This window comes from Petaurus breviceps, unplaced genomic scaffold (genome assembly GCF_028583685.1).
Source record: "Petaurus breviceps papuanus isolate PSGF00001 unplaced genomic scaffold, PetGlider_PUasm1.0 90700, whole genome shotgun sequence".
Classification (NCBI taxonomy): domain Eukaryota; kingdom Metazoa; phylum Chordata; class Mammalia; order Diprotodontia; family Petauridae; genus Petaurus; species Petaurus breviceps.
Genome location: NW_027187315.1, coordinates 9,077,317 through 9,097,606, shown reverse-complemented (window position 1 = coordinate 9,097,606; position 20,290 = coordinate 9,077,317). Strand labels below are relative to the sequence as shown.

Here is a 20,290-nt window from a genome sequence, read left to right as displayed (position 1 = left end):
ACATATTTTTTGGACATGGTTGTGGAATGGATTCATCTTGCTTGACTATGCATACTTATTACAAGGTTTCCAGTTATGTTCCCCCACCCCCTTTCTTTTTCTTGACTTTTAATTAGGAGAAGGGAACTGAGCTGTGGGAAGGGGGTAACTGATATTTTTTAAAAGAGAACAGGAAAGAACAGGAGGTTTGGTTTCTGTTTTTGTTTCGAAAAGAATACAAGCTGGAAAGTTTTAAAAGTAACATGAAGAATTTATTACATCCTTTTTTTTAAAAGCAAGCAATATATAATGGGGATTAATGGTTTCATGCAGAAATAATACCAAATGCTTTTTTTATAAGCTCAGAATTTTTAAAATTTATTAAAAGATTAAGTCATTTACCCTCTGAAAATACCTAAGTGAATTTCATTTGATTCACTGCAAATCTTCAGTTTAATCAACTAAAAATGATGTTAACTAATTCTACTGCTAGTTGGTGCAATGGATTGAGTGAGGGACTAGGAAAGTCAGGAAGACCTAAATAAATGCAAATTTTGCATTATACAAACTGTGTGGCCCTGAGCAAGTCACTTAACCCTATCTCAGTTTCCTGATATGTAAAATTAGGATACTGAGAGCAACTACTTCAAAGAATTGTGAGGATCAAAGATAGAATATGTAAAGTGCTTTGCAAACCTTAAAAGTATTTACTATTATTATTGTTATATTATTAAATATATTAGATTATATTTATATTAATTATAAATATTATATTATTAAAAGCTATTCTTGTTATAAAAGTATAGTATTTCTCTTCATTTCATATTCTTTCCCTCAATCTACTCTGTGACCAAAAGCAGGCAATTTTGTAGCAACTCAGATATATTAAAGATGTGGTTTGGGTAAAAGAAGCAAATCTTTGCAGACAAAAACCACAATAGAGACTTCATTAGTATCATATCCTAGCTAAAATAATCTTTAAGAGGAATTATCCTCAGAAATGCCCTTAATTACTTAAGGAACAGTTGTCAAAAATACAGTGTGGTTAAATCACAGGGTCCAGCCTCCAATTCTGACTCTCAGACCTGTATTACCTTGCATGTGTAACTTAACACCCATGGGTTTCAGTTTTCTCATCTGTAAAAGGTTGGAGTAAGATGACTTATTCAAGTCCCTTCCACCTGTCAATGGAAATGTCCAATGAGGATCTCCCCAATGAGGGTTCTCTTACCACTAAAACAGGTCTATACCCTCTCGGCACCTGCAGAATTGTGCCTGGGGCTTAAAGGAGTCATTAGGGCCCAGCTAAGGGCAACACAAACTGCCAGTGTCAGAGGCACTATATGAACCCAGGTCTTTCAGGCTCCAAGGGAAAGTTCCACATGATGTTATACTGAAATGATATGGCAGGTAGGAATACAGTGGAATAGGCAGCCTCTGAAGTCCTTTCTTTTGCTAATAAAAATTTCATTACTTCAAATTTTGGATAAGCCTTTGAATTTAAACATTACAATACTTTACAACTTTTCATGCTTTATCAGCATTATCAAATCTATTCCAAAAGTTTGAAATATTTTAAACCAAACAACAGTCTATAATCAAAATTAATGTAATTTGTCAGTATTTAGCACCATTTAACTAGATAAACAGTGTTCTAGGCTGACCTTTTCCAACAAATTAATGAATAAAAGAATAAAATTAGGTATCAAAGTACTCTAAATAATAATGATGTATTGGGAATATACAATGATTTCCTACCTTAGCTCCATTAATTGTTTGACCATGTATCTATTTTCTATAAAAATGATTTGACTAAATTCATGTCCCTTCATGTCCCTTAAAGATCATTACTATCATAATGGAAAAAGGAAAGCAAATCTTAAGATGTGAAATACAATAAAAACCAGGCCCTTAAGGAAGAGCAAAACTTTTCTAAACCATCAAAAATGAAAAGATCTTTCACTTAAAAAAATATATACATATTATCCCAGGGCCTGGCACTTATTGACCTTGTGGCCTTTGAAAATGATGGACCTTAATTGATAAATGGTCAAAGGTATGAACAAGCAGTTCTCAGAGGAAGAAATTAAAGATACCTATAAGCATATGAAAAAATGCTCTAAATCACTATTGATTATAGAAATGCAAATCAAAACAACTCTGAGGTACCACATCTCACCAGTCAGATTGGCTAAGATGACAAAACAGGAAAATGATAAATGCTGGAGAGGATGTAGAAAAATGGGAACACTAATACATGGCTAGTGGAGTTGTGAACTGATTCAACCATTCTGGAGAGCAATCTGGAACTATGCCCAAAGGGCTATTAAGTAATTTCATATCCTCTCACCCAGCAATACCACTTCTAGGGTTGTATCCCAAAGAGATCATCATAGAAGTGGGAGGAAGATTCATATGTACAAAAATATTTATAGCAGCTCTTTTTGTGGTAGCAAAGAATTGGAAATTAAGGGGATGCCCATCAATTGGGGAATAGCTAAACAAGTTATGGTATATGAATGTAATGCAATACTACTGTGCCATAAGAAACAAGGAGCAGATGGACTTCATATTTACCTGGAGAGGCTTATATGAACTGATGCTGAGTGAGAAGAACAGAACCAGGAGAAATTTGTACACAATTACAGACCCAACATACGTGTGACAACCAACTTTGATAAACTGGACTCTTCTCTCAGCAATGTAGGGCTATAAGTCAACTCCAAAAGACTCCTGGGAGAGAGATGTCTACATTCAGAGAAAGAACTAGAAAGAACAGAGTTTGAATGCAGATTGAAGCAAATTACCTGCTCTCTTTCTTTTTCTTGTTTGGTTCTGTTTCCTCTTTCCAATTGTTCATTCCATCTGATACAATACTTCTTTATAACCTGACTAATGTCTAATGTGAAAGTATCTGCAGATCCTATACCTGATTGTATGCTGCCATGGGGAGAAAGGGGAGGGGAAGAAAATTTGAAACTCAAACGAACTGTGGAACTGAATCTTGTAAACTAAAAGTAAACGAACAAATTAATAAAGACCAAAAACTTTTTTAAAAAATAAAGAAAATGATGGGCCTTTCATTAAAAAGTGGCTGTCAAACTCCAATAGAAATGGATCCCTTAGAAAACCACAAATTGACATTTTCTATATTGAGTTGTATTTTTTTTTTTTGGTTAAACATTTCCCCATTACATTTTTTTAGTTTTTTGTTTTTAAAGCAATCGGGGTTAAGTAACTTGCTCAAGGTTACACGGCCAGGTGTTTCTGGGTGGGTGCTAAGTTGTCTGAGACCAGATTTGATCCCCAGGTCATCCTGACACTGGTGCTCTTACTCACTGTGCTACCTGGCCACCCCTCCCCATTACATTTTAATCGAGTTCTGGCTACACATGGAAGTTTTGCAGACCACTTATGTCCTACTGACCACTAATTTGACACCTCTTCATTAAATGATCTTTGAGAGACAGTAACCAAGAAGATATAGATTCAAGTCTTGCCTCTTACACATATCGGCTGTGTGACCCTGGGCAAGTAATTTACCATTTTAGTGTACTAGGCAATTCTAGTAGACTGTAAATTGCAGAGAACACAGGTTTGCAATTTCCCCTAAGGCAGTCCAGACTGGTCACTTCAGCTGTTGGGCTCTAGGCTCAACTCTTCCATCCATACTGTCTGTCCCATATTGTGATGTTTAAATTCCCTAACTGAACATAGTACTTAATAAATGTTAAATTAAAGTTAGTAAAAAAGAAAATACACAGAAAATCAACAAGTGGTAGATACCCAAGGTTAAGTAACAAGAGGCCACCTAGTAAGGACTATTGCTAACCTGACATTAATTTTATCAAAGCCTGTGATATTATTAATGCCACTACACTGATGCAAATCTTAAAGACAGATGCCTGGAGTACTGAAAGTTTTAATGACTTGCCAATGGTCATATGTAGCTAGATAGTCAGATAGAACTTGAACTCAGACCTCTATCCACCACATCATGATATTTCTCATATAGAAACACATACATATACATTAATCACATGGTATTATCAATTTAAGCATTCAACAGGTCGGAAGAACTAGGCATGCTACCAGTTCTGAAAACACAAATGCAACCTTTTACAAATCATTAAAATTAACATAATAATTCCCAAAATAAAGTTATATTAGCTTATCGTGGATGGATAGCATTGGATACAAGTGAGGAAAATTCTGTAAGGAAGCCCTACCTTCACCATACCATGCCAATAAATTTGTCTTTTCCAAATTAAAAAAAAGTTGTGAAAGCAATTAGTTACTAGGCCCAAAAAGTTATTAAGCTGTGCATTCCCTGTAACTAGCAACATCAGTATTATGTCTATACACCAAATAGATTAAAGAAAAAGGATTCAAATGGACAAAAATACTTCCAACAGCTGTCTGCAGCAGCCAAGAATGAAAACAAAAGGGGTTTCTAACTCCATCAATTAAAGAATGACTGAACAAGCTATGGAATGAATGTGACAGAACACTTTTGTACTCTAAGAAATGACAGTGGGAATAATTCTGAAGAAACCTAGGAGGCTTATATGAACTGATACAAAAGTAAAATGCATAGAAACAGAAGAACTGATAAAGTAACAATATTGTTAAGACAAATAACTCAGAAAGACTGAGGACCTATAATTAATACAATAAACAAACACAATTCCAAAGGAGTTGTGATGAAAAGTGCTAACCCATCTTCACAGAGAGGCAATTGACACAAGAGTACAGAATGAAGCTTATTTCTGGAGTTTGTTTCACTTTACAGTGTATATTTGTAACAGTTTTGTTTTTCTTACTTTCTCAATGGAGAGAGACAGAGAGACAGAGAGAGAGAGAGAGAGAGAGAGAGAGAGAGAGAGAGAGAGAGAGAATGAGAGAATGTGTGTGTAGGAAAGTGAGAGGGTCAGAATTCAGACCAGAATATAAAACTGATTTTTTAATGAAGCTTGTGGCTACTGTCTATCATCTAAAAATATTAACTATAAAAATAAAGTATGGTAGAATTTCTTCACAAGTAGTTTATCAATCTTTTGGCTATGGCAAACCATGAAACAAAGAAAAAATATACAACAGCCTTCAACAAGTGATGCTTACTACTGGAAGAATTAAGCCACAGCAAGATGTTGTATTGTATGATGTATACTATATGCATACTATAAATGAAATAAGGAAGTTACAGTTTAAAAAAATAATGGTTCACAGCTTTGGGAGCAAAGTAAATAGTAAATAAAGTGTTAGTTTCGACATGCAAGCTTAAGCAACAATAATTATTATTTCATTGGACACCATCATCTCACCTTGTTTAGAGCATAAGCATAAGAAAAGGCCACAATTGCTTCTTATATAACGTTTCACAAGGTCTTCAAACCAAGTCAAAATGCCTACCTTGATATTCGGTAACTTGAAACACAAAAGCAGACACAGAGAAAGACAAGAGACAACATGTTAGGAAACAGTGTACCACAACAGATGAATAGTCAAAGATGTGAACAAGCATTTTTCAAAATAAGAAATCAACCATATGAAAAAATGATCTAATACACTAATAAGAGAAAAACAAATTAAAACAACACTAAGGCTCTCCTGTCATACTGATAAAGATTACCTCCCCCCAAAAAAAGAAAATGACAATTGTTGGAGGGAAATCTAGAACAGGCATACTAATGCAACATTGGTGGAGCTGTGAATTGGTGGAATCATCTTGGTACAACAACCTAAAATTCTATTACCAAAGCTCTCAAAAAAAAAAAAAATCACTGAAATGTGCATGTCCTCTGAATAGCAAAAAAATCAGAAATAAAGTGCATGCCCATCAACAGGAGAATGACTGGGTTTTTTCTTTTTTTAACAAATTATAGTAGATAAATGTAATGGAGTATTGTGCCCCATAAGAAATGAAAAACACATCAGATTCAAATAAAGCTGGGTTAATGCTTGTATGAATTATTGGAGAGTACACTGAGCAGAACAAGGAAAATAACTAATACAATACTGTAACAACTTTAAAAGACTTGAGATCAATTTGGTGACCAATCTTAACTTTAGAAGTTGCATTTTACTTGAGTGAACATGATTCTCACTTTTTTGCTGAGGTTGAAGAGATGTATAATGAGACCATACGGTTTTATGATGGCTAAAATTTTTGTTATGCTTGCATGTACTTGTCTATTACAAGAGAGGGAAAGGAGAGAGTGGCTAGGCAATGAAAGTCATGCAAAAGTAGCAATGTTTTTTTAAAAATCAATAAAACATTTTTAAAATGCACAGGAGAGCAAAAAGAAGTTCAGAAGGGGACAAAAAGAAGCAAGGTATTTTACTACTATAAACTAGATACACATTTTTAAAACTGTATAGAACATAAGTTCACATTTTAATATATGGCCCTCCTTTTAATTTTTGGTATATTGAAATGCCTGCTTGCTGATGTTTTCTTTAATTAATAACACATACACACATATGGTCCAGGACTAAGAAATGAAGACCAAATGATTAAACACCACTTCGAAGCTGCATACCTACAAAGCATAACTAAGTCTGAATGTCCTAAACATGAAGAGAATATAAGCTTCTTGAGGCAGGAACTACTTCATTTTTATCTTTGTCCCCAACATTTAAGCAGTTTCATGCACACAGTGAGCACTTAGTAAGCACTTGTTGACTTAATAAATGTTTGTTTACTTTCTGGGCATATATAACAGGCACTTAAAATATTTTTTTTCCAGATTTAATTAGAAATAAGAAAATTGAGCATATCAGAAACTTTCAGGAGGTCCATGAGAGGTCAAAACTGTTATGATAATACTAATGTTAATTTCTAATATACTAAGGAAACAGTGAATAGATATAACCTACATAAGCTCTTGGGGGAGGGAGGAGTGTGTAAAGGGGTCCCCAAGACCAAAAAGTTTGAGAACTACTGGACTATATACCCACTGATTGCAGGTAAGTCATTTTCAAAACAGTATGTATATAGTAATGTCAAATAAATAGTAAGAATATAATTCTAAAACATCAATCTAGTAAAAAAATTATGAAAAGATGAGCCTAGATTATTAAGATCTGCAAAATTTAATCAACTCAAAACAACCTCAAAAAATACCACAAAGGAAACAATTTTCTATTTATTTTTTGCCTTTTGGGGGGGAGGGCAATTGGGGTTAAGTAACTTGCCCAAGGTTACATGGCTAGTTTTTTTTTGTGGGTGTTAAGTGTCTGAGGCCTGAACCGAACTGGGGTCCTCCCGACTCCAGGGCAAGTGCTTTACTCACTGCGCCACCTAGCTACCCCAAGGAAACAATTTTCACAGGATCATGATCTAGAACTGCAAGAGAACCTCAGAGGTCATCTATTTCTAACTTCTCAATTTAAAAAGGAGAAAGCTTGGCAGCACCCACAGAGATTAAACGACTGGCCCAAGAGCACCTAGGTATTAACTGTCAGAAGAAGCAAGATCCACACCCAAGTCCTCGGTCTCCAAATCCACAACTCTTCTCCACTCTATCATACTGCCATCATGAACAAAAATATTGATTTTAAGTATCACCACAGCCTACAAAAGTTTAATCAATGTGAACTATGAGCTCAATAGACCAAAAAAACCCAGAAACTACCTCAGAGGACAAATATTTATTCTTCTTGCCAAGCAAAAGAAAAACAGTAGCCAACAACACCAACACCCAGTTAGAATACAAATTCAAGCTCAGATTTAGAACTGAAAGAGACCTCAGAGGTCATCAAGTGCAAACCCCTCATGCTGTACAGATGAGGAAACTGAGTCCCAAAGAGGTGAAGTGACTAGCCCAAGAACACACACAGGTATTAAGTTGCAGAACTGGAATCTGAACCCAAATCCTGTAATTCCAAATCCCATGTTCCTTCTGTTATACCATGTTCCTGCTCTCACTTGCTCATTATAAAATGCTACCAGGAGGATGGAAGATTATAAGCAGTATAAGAGGAGATGAAAATTTGTCTGCAGAAGGCTTGTTTGAGATACAACTAAGACAGAAAATTGAAGCTACAAGGACAAAAAAGCTGAAATAAGGTACAGATGAGTGAAAATCCCTATAAACAAGTTACTTTTTTTTTTAAAGTAAAATCTTATTGATATCTTTTGGTTTTCCATCACCTACATTTCCCAAAGTATCCCCCCTTCCATCTGCCTCTGCCCCTACCAAAAAGTTATCCCCTATAACAAAGAATAAAAGGGCAGGGGGGAATAGCAAAACTAAACAACACATCAAAAAAGTTTGCTGTATTTTATAGAGCTCTACACAAAACTAAATGCTGTAAAATTACAATGATCAAGGTTGGCCCCAAAGAAGAGGTATGAGAAGCCACCTTCTTCTCCTATCCTCTACCCACAACTTCTTTGCAGGTGTGGGACAATATTAATGTGAAACACATCAATTTATTTTCATCATTCACAACATGAGGTCACATGTACACTCTTCCCAATATGCTTTGAGGATGAAGAAATGGCCCTTGATATGAATCAGGTTATTCAGAAAGAATAGCTAGATTGGGGTAATAAGTACACACAGAAGACAATCCTTCATGGGGCTAAAATAATTCTGAAAACATTATAGGATCAATTTTCAAGTTATCTGAAAAGAGAGGGAAGATACTAAAAAATGAGGGGTGGAAGAGAGATAACAGATGGCATTATTACCCCAAAAAGGCAATCAAGAAGACATCAGTAACCTACCCATATGCCTACTTTTTCATCTCCCTATAAAATCCTTATGAATTTTTTCACATTTATCAAGGGCACTAGATAAAAATGTACGAAGAGAATAGGCAAACATTTGCAATCAGTTTTCTGCAGTACGGCACCTCTTCAATGTCACAAATTGAAAGATCTATAGAATCCCACTGTTTACTATTCTCTGAGTATTAAAATATATCTGACACAGAGCAAAAGACAATCTTAAAGGATCTCCTCCATCTCTCATACAGATATTAACAAGATTCCTTGATAGCTAGGAGACAGTTTTGTTCAACAAACCTTGATTATCAATATCAAGTTAGACATAAAAAACTAGGAGACATATGCTTGAGCAAGGTGCTCACCACTTTTGTTCAGAGACTAAAAAGAAGGAGGTTATCTTACACGGGAAGGAGTAATAGGGTCAAAAATATTTTAACTGCTATAATGCTCTTCCATTATTACTGACTTTTGTTATCATTTGTCACTAACCTGAGGAATATTAATAAATGATTTAATATTGCTTATTGCAGAATACACACACACACACAAACACAGAGAATTCTATATTAATAAGGCCTTTATCCCCTTATTAGGATTTTGTATATTGGGAGTTTGTTCTTCCCCTGTGGAGTCTGAGCTAAGATTTCACATGTGGAATCATAACTGGGAGAGGAAATCCAACCTTTATGAGGCCTTTAATTTCTCATTGAAGAGAAGAAGCCCAACGCCAGTCTCCTGGCATGTGCCATTTAAGTAGTATATATCCTACAAGCATGAAGTGTACCTTACTTTTTGCTTTCCCCCTGAAAACTAACCAAGATCTTCCCCAGTTTTTCCAGTAATAAACCTCAGAGGTAAAGTTTCCATCTGCAGTGGGATAGCATTCCCAGAGCACCATGGTAGCAAATATAGCACCCTCCACATTTCCCTTGTTACCTTAACTAATCTTGAGTAAATCAGGAAATATTCAAGTATCTTACTCTCATTTCCCCTCAACCAATTACTGTACTCATGGGAAGCTGAGCTGGCAGATAACCATGTTCCCCCAGCCATCACCATCAGGGAACCCCACATTGGAGAGCACATTTCAAAAACATGTCAGAGAAAGGACTTTTCTTAAATAAAAAGGCAAAGATGGGGGAAGCCTTTGTGAAACAGCCAGAGAAACCAAATCTGAGGCCGCCAATTTCCCGCTCTCACCTCAGACATACAGGTATTTTATACTTAATATTCTAGATAATTTATCCTTTTTAGCTATTATACATACACACATTCATAGATAGTCTATGCTTGCAATAAAGCTTCTTTGGACACATAAGTCTTGTAACAAATTCCCTTTTCCCCTCCCTAACGTGGAACTAAGTTCCAAAACAATAATAGAAACTGATCAAGTCTCCTCATTTTTAAATTCTGCAAACCAATGGAATCCTGCTACAGTAAGTGCTCCTAATTTATGAGGTTCTTCAGATGCTCCTACTGGTAAATAATTACAGTCTCCCCGAAGGTCCTCATCCATAAGATAATTATTTTTACTATACTTATGATGTGATAATGATCACAACGACAATGACGACAACGACGAGACGACTATGATGACTGGACCTGTGATTTTACTGGTAAAGGGAACTCTCAAGTAAGGAAACTCCTCTACTTCTGCAGGTGGTCACATTCTCTACAACTTAATCTTAGGGCTAAGAGGTTAAAGTTACATACCTAGGATCACACAGCCAGTAACTGTCAAAAGTGGAATGTAAGCATACATCAAATCATCATCATCATCATCATCAATTAAAATTCTTCACCATACCTATGGTTTCCCCAACATAAGGAGCTCTGGGTAAGGATCTTTCTCTATCATTGCAAGCTCCTTAAAAGCAAGGACTGGTTCATTTTTTTCTTCATATCCTCAAGAATCTAGCACAGTGTCTAGCACTGTGTTAAGTGCTTACTATTTGTTGAATGATTTGGATGCAGATAGATAGCTCCTCTAGAATTTATGATGTTAAGAAGAGTTGCCAGAGGCAAACGGGGTATTAAGCAATTAGCCCAGAATAGCAGGACCTGAAACCCTGTTTTCCTGACTGACACCAACTCTCAAATCACTATGCCATGTTGCCAATAAAAACCACTACCATCATGATGACAATGATGATGACAGCCTTAAATCCATTATCATCTTCCCTAAGTGAAAGTCTGTCTTCCAAGTTAAAGATGAAGTCAAATCAAATCAAGAAATATTATTTATCACTATACTTACATAGATGGATCATCAAGTTGTATGGGGAACATTAAAACAGCCCTTTCATCTCATGAACTCTTTCTCCAATAATATCAGTTATCTGGAGCTTTAAAAGTACAACCGTTCACAAACATCAAAGTTTCAAGCTTAAAGCCAGGAGATCAAACTGAACCTATGGAGGAAGATCATACTTACAAATACCCTGGGTCTTTCCAGGCAAAACATGCTGAGCAGTCATTAAGGAGAAAGCTGTGGCCAAAATACATTATGAAACTTCCTATATTCTGAATAAAAAAGTCAATGGGAAAAACTCATTTAAAGCAACTAGCACCCACACAGTACAAATCTTAATGTACACTTTTGGAACTTCAAAATGAACTATAATGGATTTGTAAAGTATTAACAAAATATAGGGCAATTTGTGAAGTATTAACAAAACACAGTACTTGCACCTTAAGGCAACCAACTTTTAACACTCCTCTCCAAAAAAAGAAGGGGATTCTCAAAGCACTCAGAGCACAAGATAATTCAAAAACCTACACAAACACTTTTGAAACAAGAACAAGAGGCATGTGCCATTGGATTTGTCAAATGTAAATGAAAGTGCTTTACCTCTTCATGGAGCCTATGAAACAGCTAAGATTCAAGAGTAAATCAAAAGGCCTTCTATAGTCAACATCTGCATGAAATCAGTCAACAATAAAGTTGAACAAATGACTCCATCACCCCCATTTGTTTATAGAAATAGAAGGCTATTCAGGACTAGGTTTATCACCATCCAAAAATCTGAAGATTATCCCTAAACTATCCAGACATACAGACTAATATACAGATAAGCATTTATTATAAACTATTATGTGACAATCATTGTGTAAAGTGCTGGGGATTAAAAAGTCAAAATTGAAACAAATGTTGACAAAATATAGATAGTACAAGGCAAATGTCTGAGGAAAGGGCACTAGAACCTAAAAAGGATCAGGAATAGCTTCACAAAGGTTTTTAAAGAGTAGTGGAGGTGAAGTATAAGTGCATTCAGGGGAGCATGAGTACAAAAGAAAAGAGTTGGAAGATGAAGTGTTGTCTGTGAAGAACAGATCAACTACACAAAAGATAAACCAGAAAATGTGTAAGCACAGCAGGCTACAAAAATTCAACACCTTGAATACTGAGCAAGACATGACCTGGTGGCTAGAATTGAACATCAGAAGTTCAGAACACTCCCTCCCCCCCATAAATGACAAATCCTTATACTGCAAATCCATACTTCAACGTTCTGAAAAATTCAGCTGATAAGCAATACTATAGAAGCATTACCACAGAGAGAACCATTTCTGAACTGTTACCCACAACTATCAGACTATAATAATGATCATCCATTAAAAATTTAAGAACAGGAACAGCTAGTTGGGGAGAGGGATAAAGCACTGGCCCTGGAGTCAGGAGAACCCAAGTTCAAATTTGGCCTCAGATACTTGACACTTAACTACCTGTGTGTCCCTGGGGAAGTCACTTAATTAACCCTGACTGCCTTGCCCACACACACACACACACCTTAAGAACAACATTTGGGAAGACGGCATACTAAATACTCATGCTCTCCAAGCTACATGGAAGAAAATCCTTCCAAAATACAGAAAACAATCACCCCCATCATCCTATCTGCTACTGCAGTAGTCCCAAAGAAGCTTTCCGGAAGCCAACAATAAAAAGTTTACATCCTAATAATTTTATTTAACTACAAAAACAGTAATGAAGTAGCCTACTGAACGTGCAAAAGAAAAATATCAGGAAAGCAACTTGTCCCAAGACCATTTCTATATAAATTACATTCAACAAGTTGAGAAGAAATTAATAAACCTTTTCTATAGCACCTAAAAATTACAGTCTCACAAAAACTCCATGAGGTAGGTTTTACATGTATCATATTCATTTTACAGATAAGGAAACTAAGCTGAGTGAAGGTAAGTGATCTGCACACTATATATAAAGCTTGTGTTTCTCTTGTATATATTCCATAGGCTTTTAAAGCAAAGCAGCATGCTTATAAAGAAGAAGTGTTCTAATATACTTTTCTGCCTTTCTCTTAAGTTACTTAACCAAAAGGATGAAAGGGGAAAAAAATTAAATGAACTATGAATGAAGCATGATTTTAAAATAATACTATTTCCTATCAACTCTGGGGCTAGTATATAAAAGTCATAGGAAATAATTTTTATATTTGAATTTTTTTTATTTTTTGCCAACTTCACAAACCAAATGTCAAGTAAACTTAATTCCAAGTGTAATGCCATAGATACACCTCTTAGAAACATAATGCTGCTATATCATATGCTATTTGTCATTTCTGTAATTTCCATAGACCTAACACAAAAACCAAAAACAGTACACCTTTCAACAAACTAGCTCTTTACACATCAAATCAAACAACTTCAAGCTAGAAGAGACTTTTAGAAGACATCTAAACTCTCCCATTACAAATGAATAAACTGAGACCCAGAAAGTCATATTTTCCCTAACGTTAGGGTGAATTAGTAAGAGAGATAAAAGGCACAACCTTTTTGCCTGCAGTCACAAACCCATCTTATATAATGAAAAGTAGAAAAAGCCAAGCATTTTTACTCCCCTCAGGTACTACATGGTCCCAGACAAGAGGAAAACAAATATACTAACTTATCTTACATCCTCAAAGGTGTACATGTTTTCTACCCATCCATCCCCATCTGTAAACAAAAATTTTTCATTTTCTTTACCTCAATGAGTTTATAAGTTTTTCATTTTCACTTCCAAGAAATGTTAAGATTTCAATTAAAATATCAATGGATAGATAAATATCATAGCTACCTCTTGAAGAGGATGAAAATAAGCTCTTCCTTTACCTGCCAAAAATGAGTCCAAGACCTAAGTCTCTAATTAAAGAAAAAATACATACACATTTATATTTATATGTACACTGTAAATTCTTAAAATCAAGAACTGAAAATTCAACCCCTCACACATTTAAAAGACAATCAATCTGGAAACTTGAAAATAAATATAAGCTTGACAAACCTGGAAGAACTTTAAACATGGACCTTTATCGTAAGTAATGTATTAACTTTCTGGAAATTGGACTGCAAAAAGTTAAAGACCTTGAATACAATATTGAAAATACTACAATCATCTGTGAAATAAAATTAAATCATGTGAAATTCATATATGATTGTCAATTATATATTCATTAAATAACCTCCAAACTAATTAATTAACTATTCTACAAATAAAGTGCATGTGGTTCCACAAATAGCCTAACCACCATTTCAGTTCTTAGGAAATATGCTGTTGTTTTCTTAACACAAATTAGCTCTCTAGATACCACATTTCAAAAATATTATTATTAATAATGCACAGTGCTAACGTTCATTATCGTAAGTTCCAATAAGCACAAAGGACCTCTCCCTGACTTTTTACTTAGAAAAAAAAATTAACCTATTACTTATGGATTGTAAAATAACATTTGGCCTCATTAATGAAAAAACTGAAGCAAAGACATGCAATATAATGAGTGATACTATTCTTACCTGGCCCAAAAAAAGAACACTAAATAGCACTAACTTGTGTTTTTAAGAAGTTATATTCCCATCATCACCATGCTTTGTCACCTGAATTGATCTTTCATATGTAGTTTCTCCAAAGAACTTAAAGGCTAATTTGACAGTCAGTTGACCCCTAGTAATTTTATTTAGTAAAAACCAATACTAAGCATTAACTACTACTGCCACATAAAATTTTAATTGTCCAAACATCTCCAGATACCAAACATTTTCTGTTATCTTAGTTCAACCTATAGGCAAATCAAGCTAGTTTTTGAGGGTCATTTCATGTGAAGGCTGCATGGTACTAACTTTTCTAGGAACCTGTAAATACAAACTTTTCAAAGTATGATTGCTTTCCTAACTAGAAAACAGTAATACATCTGCACTCAGCATATGCATACAAATTCATTACTCAATTTTCAAAAAATAAAATCTTATGTTAATTCATCTGAACATGTTCAATTCCATTTAAATCACTTTTCAAACTTCTAAAAACAACATCTAAACCCTAAAAGGTATAGTTCAAAAACTCTTCACAGTAAAGTTCATAGCTCTATCAACAGAAACATCAATCATTATTTGATTGATTTAATACAAACATTAAAAATTAACAAATCTATTTAAGTGTCAGCTGAATTACCACCAAAAATCAAGAACCCCTATAATTTGTAATTGCTGGCTGTTATTAACCTGTCTAATCCAAGAAAACCAGAATTTTGGAAAATGAATGCTTTAAAATCCATTAAGCCAGTTCCAATGCCCAGAAAAAATATTTTTAAAGCTACTTCAATAATTTCCCACAAAGGAAAAAAAAAATAAAACTCCATTTTTATCAATGTGCACTATATAACATCTCAAAAAGTGATCCTACTTCATATAAATCAGAAATGATGTTTAACAATATACCAAAGTCAAAGTTGAAATTCATGAAAATTTGTCCCTAAATAAAAAAGAGTTATCAAGACACTTTAATAATTATTCTATGGCATAGATACTCAGGATTCCCAATCCCACTTGTATTATACTAAAACAATACCATAATTATACTTTAATTCAACATTTCTTTTATTCTGATAAAACAAAATTAACCCAAAAGGTTTTTTAAAAGACACAAAAAACTTATCATAGCTGTTTTTCCGTTAAAATGTTTTACTTCTTACTTCTCAACTACTCCACTATAATTAAAACAATAAGAATCCCCGTATTATATTTTAGAAGACTGAGTGTCAGCATCAAACAGCATCTTAAGACTTTTCAAGACTGATTTTAAAATAGTTAGAATACTTGTATAACCCAATATTTTAAATACCACACTATTTCCCCTACCATATACATAATTAACCAATTGAAGACTTTTCACAGAACCATTAGCATTATATAAGAATAGCAACAGATACTAAAAACCAAGTAGACTGCTTCATCACAACAGAAGAGAAAAATTATCTGTCAGTAAAGTTATTATTATAAAAATTGATATATACATAAACGAACATCAAAGGATCTGAGAATTTAAAGCAAAGTATTCTTGGGCCTAATGGGTAAAAACCATGGGAGGCACTGGGGGAGGGGAGGGAAATAAGAAAACATGTGAAAAATAGCTTTTAAAAAACACTTTGGTAAAATATTAAAGCATGATGTGAAGTGTCTGCTTCTGATGATGAAGATGAGGCTGAGGATGACAAGAGTATAAAATATGCCCATAATCTGAGCCAAGTCTAGAGAATTGGTAGGGAGTCAGAGAGACTGAGAGGATGATGATAAATCATCCCTAGAAGAGTGATGTCACCATAAGATTTAGCAAAAAACCATTAAAACACTTCAGGAGTCAGTCGTGCTTTGGGGGTTGGGGGTTGGAGGTTGCCAAGGGGGGAAGGGGTGGGTCAGGGGGCACAAAAATCACAAGTTTTAAGACAGAAGACTAAAACAAGTGACTTTTTTCAGTCCTGTTATCTAGCCTCTAAAGTGTCCCAGGCCAACGAGAACTTTCATAGAAAGATTCTGAAAACCAACATGGTTCCAACATTTTACAAAATAATGTTTCATACTTCCTATAACATTCCTGGGAAACTAGATAATTAAAATACTTCCAATGTCAGGATTTCAGCTCATTCATTCTGTTTGAATACAAACAGTGAGAAAGGCTATGGTGCTTTCTATGCTTTACAACACATACCTTAACTGTTATGTTCAGGCTACAACTAAGAATTGCAAGACACTGCAACCATATATTCAGAGTATTTTACTGCACTTAAATACTTTAATGTTATGGCTAATGAGTCTTGACCTAATCAGGTAGGAACCACAACCCAGTGAGCCTTAAAGCTGATCCATTCAATCATACAGCTTAAATTTGAGCTTTTTTCATTTTAACTAAATACTAAGTATTTTGTCAAGCTCTAATATACTCCAATTTTTTTATTAAACTTCAGGTAAACACTTAACATTTATCTGCTTGAAAAGGTTTGAGAAAGCATTATCTTCATGCCAGCATATATGCTTGACAAAACCATTTCCTAAAATTCAAAAACAATACTTCAGATTCACTAGATCACATCTACAGTGGCATAATAACCATACTCTCACCTAAAAGTTCAGTGTTACTGACAGAAAAATATGATCACTCTAAAATCAATGAACTCTACACACATAAAAATCAAGTCTCATTTAAAAAAATTATAATCCATTAAAAATAATCAACTAAGCAGTAACTTGTAAGAACTAAAATTTAAGTGATCTGGCCAAACTTTTCCAATTACAAATAGTTTTCAATTATCCATCCTAAATGTCAAAGGAGTGTAACTTCTAAACCATGGTTAAACTAGTTGCTACATCGGTATTTTATTATAATCATAGAATATTATGAAATTCAAGTATTTTAAAAGGAAATCAAAAATGCTCACACTGTAACTTAAATTTCATGGCTTAAGACAATTTTTTTTGTACAATTAAATCTGGTATCAGAACTAATCGCTAACCGTTTTTCCCAGAATGTTTAACTACTTCTAGTTAAAATGTAACTAACTAAAAGTTTAAGTCAAATTTTATGTATGGTATTCATAACTGACCTGTATTTTCTGAAAAGTAATATTTACTGTACACTTATAATGACCTTATAAAGCCTAGCTAAATCAGAATCTCTGCTATGTACTTTAAAGAGAAAGCACAGGGATGCAGAAGAATTAGCCTTAGTGTTAAAAAAATGAATGCGCTAAGGGTTACAATGCTGAGATTCCTTAAAACTAAAACAACAACAAAACCAATGGAAGAAAACACGCTAGGTTTAATCACTTTCTTTATAAATTTAACAAGGTTAGGTGTCAAGTGCAAAGTTATTGATCACACTAGGAAACAAAACATCATCTCACTGGTGTACTGCCTAATGCCCCTACTCTTGAGTTTTAGGGGGAAAAAATAATGAAGGCATACAAATGTTTCAACAAGGCTTTTTTAGCCTTGAGGTGCAAACTGACGCAGACTGAAGACTCCACAGCCTTTGTTCAAACAGCTTACCGATAGGCTACTAAATATGCTACAGGTTGATAAGGATTCATTAAGCTTATGAATGTTGTTTCCAAGCTCAGGAAGTGGGTAAATTATTTGCTACTATTCATATAGTTTTTATTAAATACTGTTAAGACTACTCTTCTATAGAGAAACCTATTCATCGCTACTATTTCTTTCCATGTTTACCTCTCCTCCCTCCCCCAGCCCGCCCCCCTCACTTTCTCCTCCCACCCCGTCCCGCCATCTTGGGCCGATAGGAGCAGCCATTACTTAACTAAATGACAGGGCCAACAACTTTCCACACAAATAAACAGGCAGCGTACCCCAAATCCTAGCACTGAGCCCCGGGCAAATAAGACAGTAAAGGAGGCTCCAGAAAGAAAGGACATACACACGCACACGCATATACACAACTGCAATATTTCAGTGGCAGCTGGACCCAAAAAAGTAAACACATCACTGAACTTCAGGTAAAACGTACACAAAACCGGTGCCTGTTAACAGCTTTAATCCCAACTCTGGGCCGTCTAACGGCGAAGTGCCCGCCGCCCTGTCCCCACAGCCTGGGCCAGGAGAACGCCAGAACCGAGCCTGGGACGGCGCTCGCGGCTCCGGTCGGCAGGGCAGGGCTGGGAACGATTCTCTCCGGGTATTTACCATCACGAGGCGCGAGAAACCTAGCTCCTGCACAAATTAACAAGCACCGCGACCCTTGGCCCCTGCCCTCTCCCCCCAAACCCACGCCGCTCGACCGCGGGGGGTTCGCCCCGAACCCCAGGTCGGGTAATAGGCAGTTTTTTTCCCCACTCGGCGGACATCAAGCCCAGGGCTTGGCTATGGGCCGCCGCCTCGGACTTGGGCTACGCCGCTCCTCAGCGGGGAGGGGGCCGTAACCACAGGGGGCAGCAGGCTGGGGAGGCCGCGGGGTGGGGGCCGAAGGGAGGGAGCACAATTTCCTGCCTCCCTCTCCCCAGACCATTTCTGGGCCGCCCCGAGCTGCCCCCTCCTTCTCCCCCGGCAGCAGGGAGTGGATCCGGGAGGAAAAAGGGGCCGTGGGGGGAGGGGGCAAACGAGGTCCGAGGGAGTTCGGAGATCAAACGTCCGAGTTCCGGCGGAGGCGAGCCAGGCCCCGAGTCTCCACACCGCCCCCCGCCGCCCCCGACGACCGGGAAGGGGTCGAGAAGGAGGATGGGCCGCCTCGTCCGCTCACTCCCGGGGTTTCCTTACCTTTACCAGCAGGGCCTTCATTCTGGCGCCATCTTCATGAAGCCTCAAAAATCCGAAGAGTCGGCTGCGGGGAGAGGCGGACAGAGAGCGCGTTAATGTCCCCGAGTCGGCACCCGCCTCCCCCCCGCGTCCCTCGGCCGCCGCCCGGGAGGGCCCCGCGGGGGCGGCGGCGGCGATGGCAGCGGCCGGCCGGGCAGCGAGGAAGGAGCGGGTCCCGCCGCACACGGCGCCGTCGCCGCCTCTAGCAAGCCCGAGACAAATCACCGTGTCCCCCCACCCTCCCCCCGGGGGAGAGCGGCACGGATCCCCCGTCTCGGGCCCGGCCGGGCTGCGGTCAGTACCTGTCGAGTCCGCTGAGCACCTCTCTTTCCTCGGCTGTCAGGCTGGGGAACTCCTCCTCGCTCTCGCCGCTCGCTTTTCCCGCCGCCATTTTCTTTTCCTCATCACCGAAAGCGGCGGTGGCGGCGGTAGCGAGCGACACTCCGCAGGATTTCATGGAAACGCAGCGAATTAACAACTCCCAACAACGAGACCCCCCCCCCGCCCGGGCCGGGGCCGCGAACAAAATCCCCCAATCTCCGGGCGGACCGACACACCAACTTTATCGCCGCCTCCGCCTCCTCCACCCTCCTCCTCCTCCTCCACCGCGAGCGGCGGCGCCGAGAAATCACAACGCGGCGGCGGTGGCAGAGGCTGCGGACACCCCGAGGGGTCGGGGTCTGGCGACGGCAGCGGAACCCAACACTGGGGTCACATCGCGGGGCTTAGGTGTGGGGCAGCGGCGGGGAGGGGCAGCAGGGGAAGCCGGAGAGCGGCGCTGAGGGGCGCCCAGAGGGGATTTGTTGGAGACACAAACTTCCCCGGCACCAGCACAAAGTTGTTGTAATTGTGTCACAGAGCGAACCCCACGCCGCCGCCGTGACCCCCCTCCCTCCCCGCCCGTCCTCGGCACAGCCAATCCTCTCCAGTAGTCGGGCCCACGTGACCTTTGTTGACTCACGTCAGCCGCGCCTCGACCAAACTTGCTAGCTC

The 20,290-nt window shown here is 37.7% G+C and overlaps 1 protein-coding gene across 5 annotated transcripts in view; it reads right to left on the bottom strand.

Moving 5' to 3' along the window:
* The window catches only part of KDM6A (lysine demethylase 6A), a 273,917-nt gene extending 254,163 nt beyond the window's left edge, over positions 1–19,754 (bottom strand). For all 5 annotated transcript variants that reach the window (XM_069065747.1, XM_069065751.1, XM_069065749.1 and 2 more), the window contains exons 1-2: positions 19,600–19,754; positions 19,259–19,322 (exon numbers count right to left, since the gene is read on the bottom strand). In XM_069065747.1, the coding sequence (XP_068921848.1) occupies positions 19,259–19,322; positions 19,600–19,754 (219 nt within the window). The remainder of the gene's footprint in view (positions 1–19,258; positions 19,323–19,599) is intronic.
* Positions 19,755–20,290: the final 536 nt, after the last annotated feature.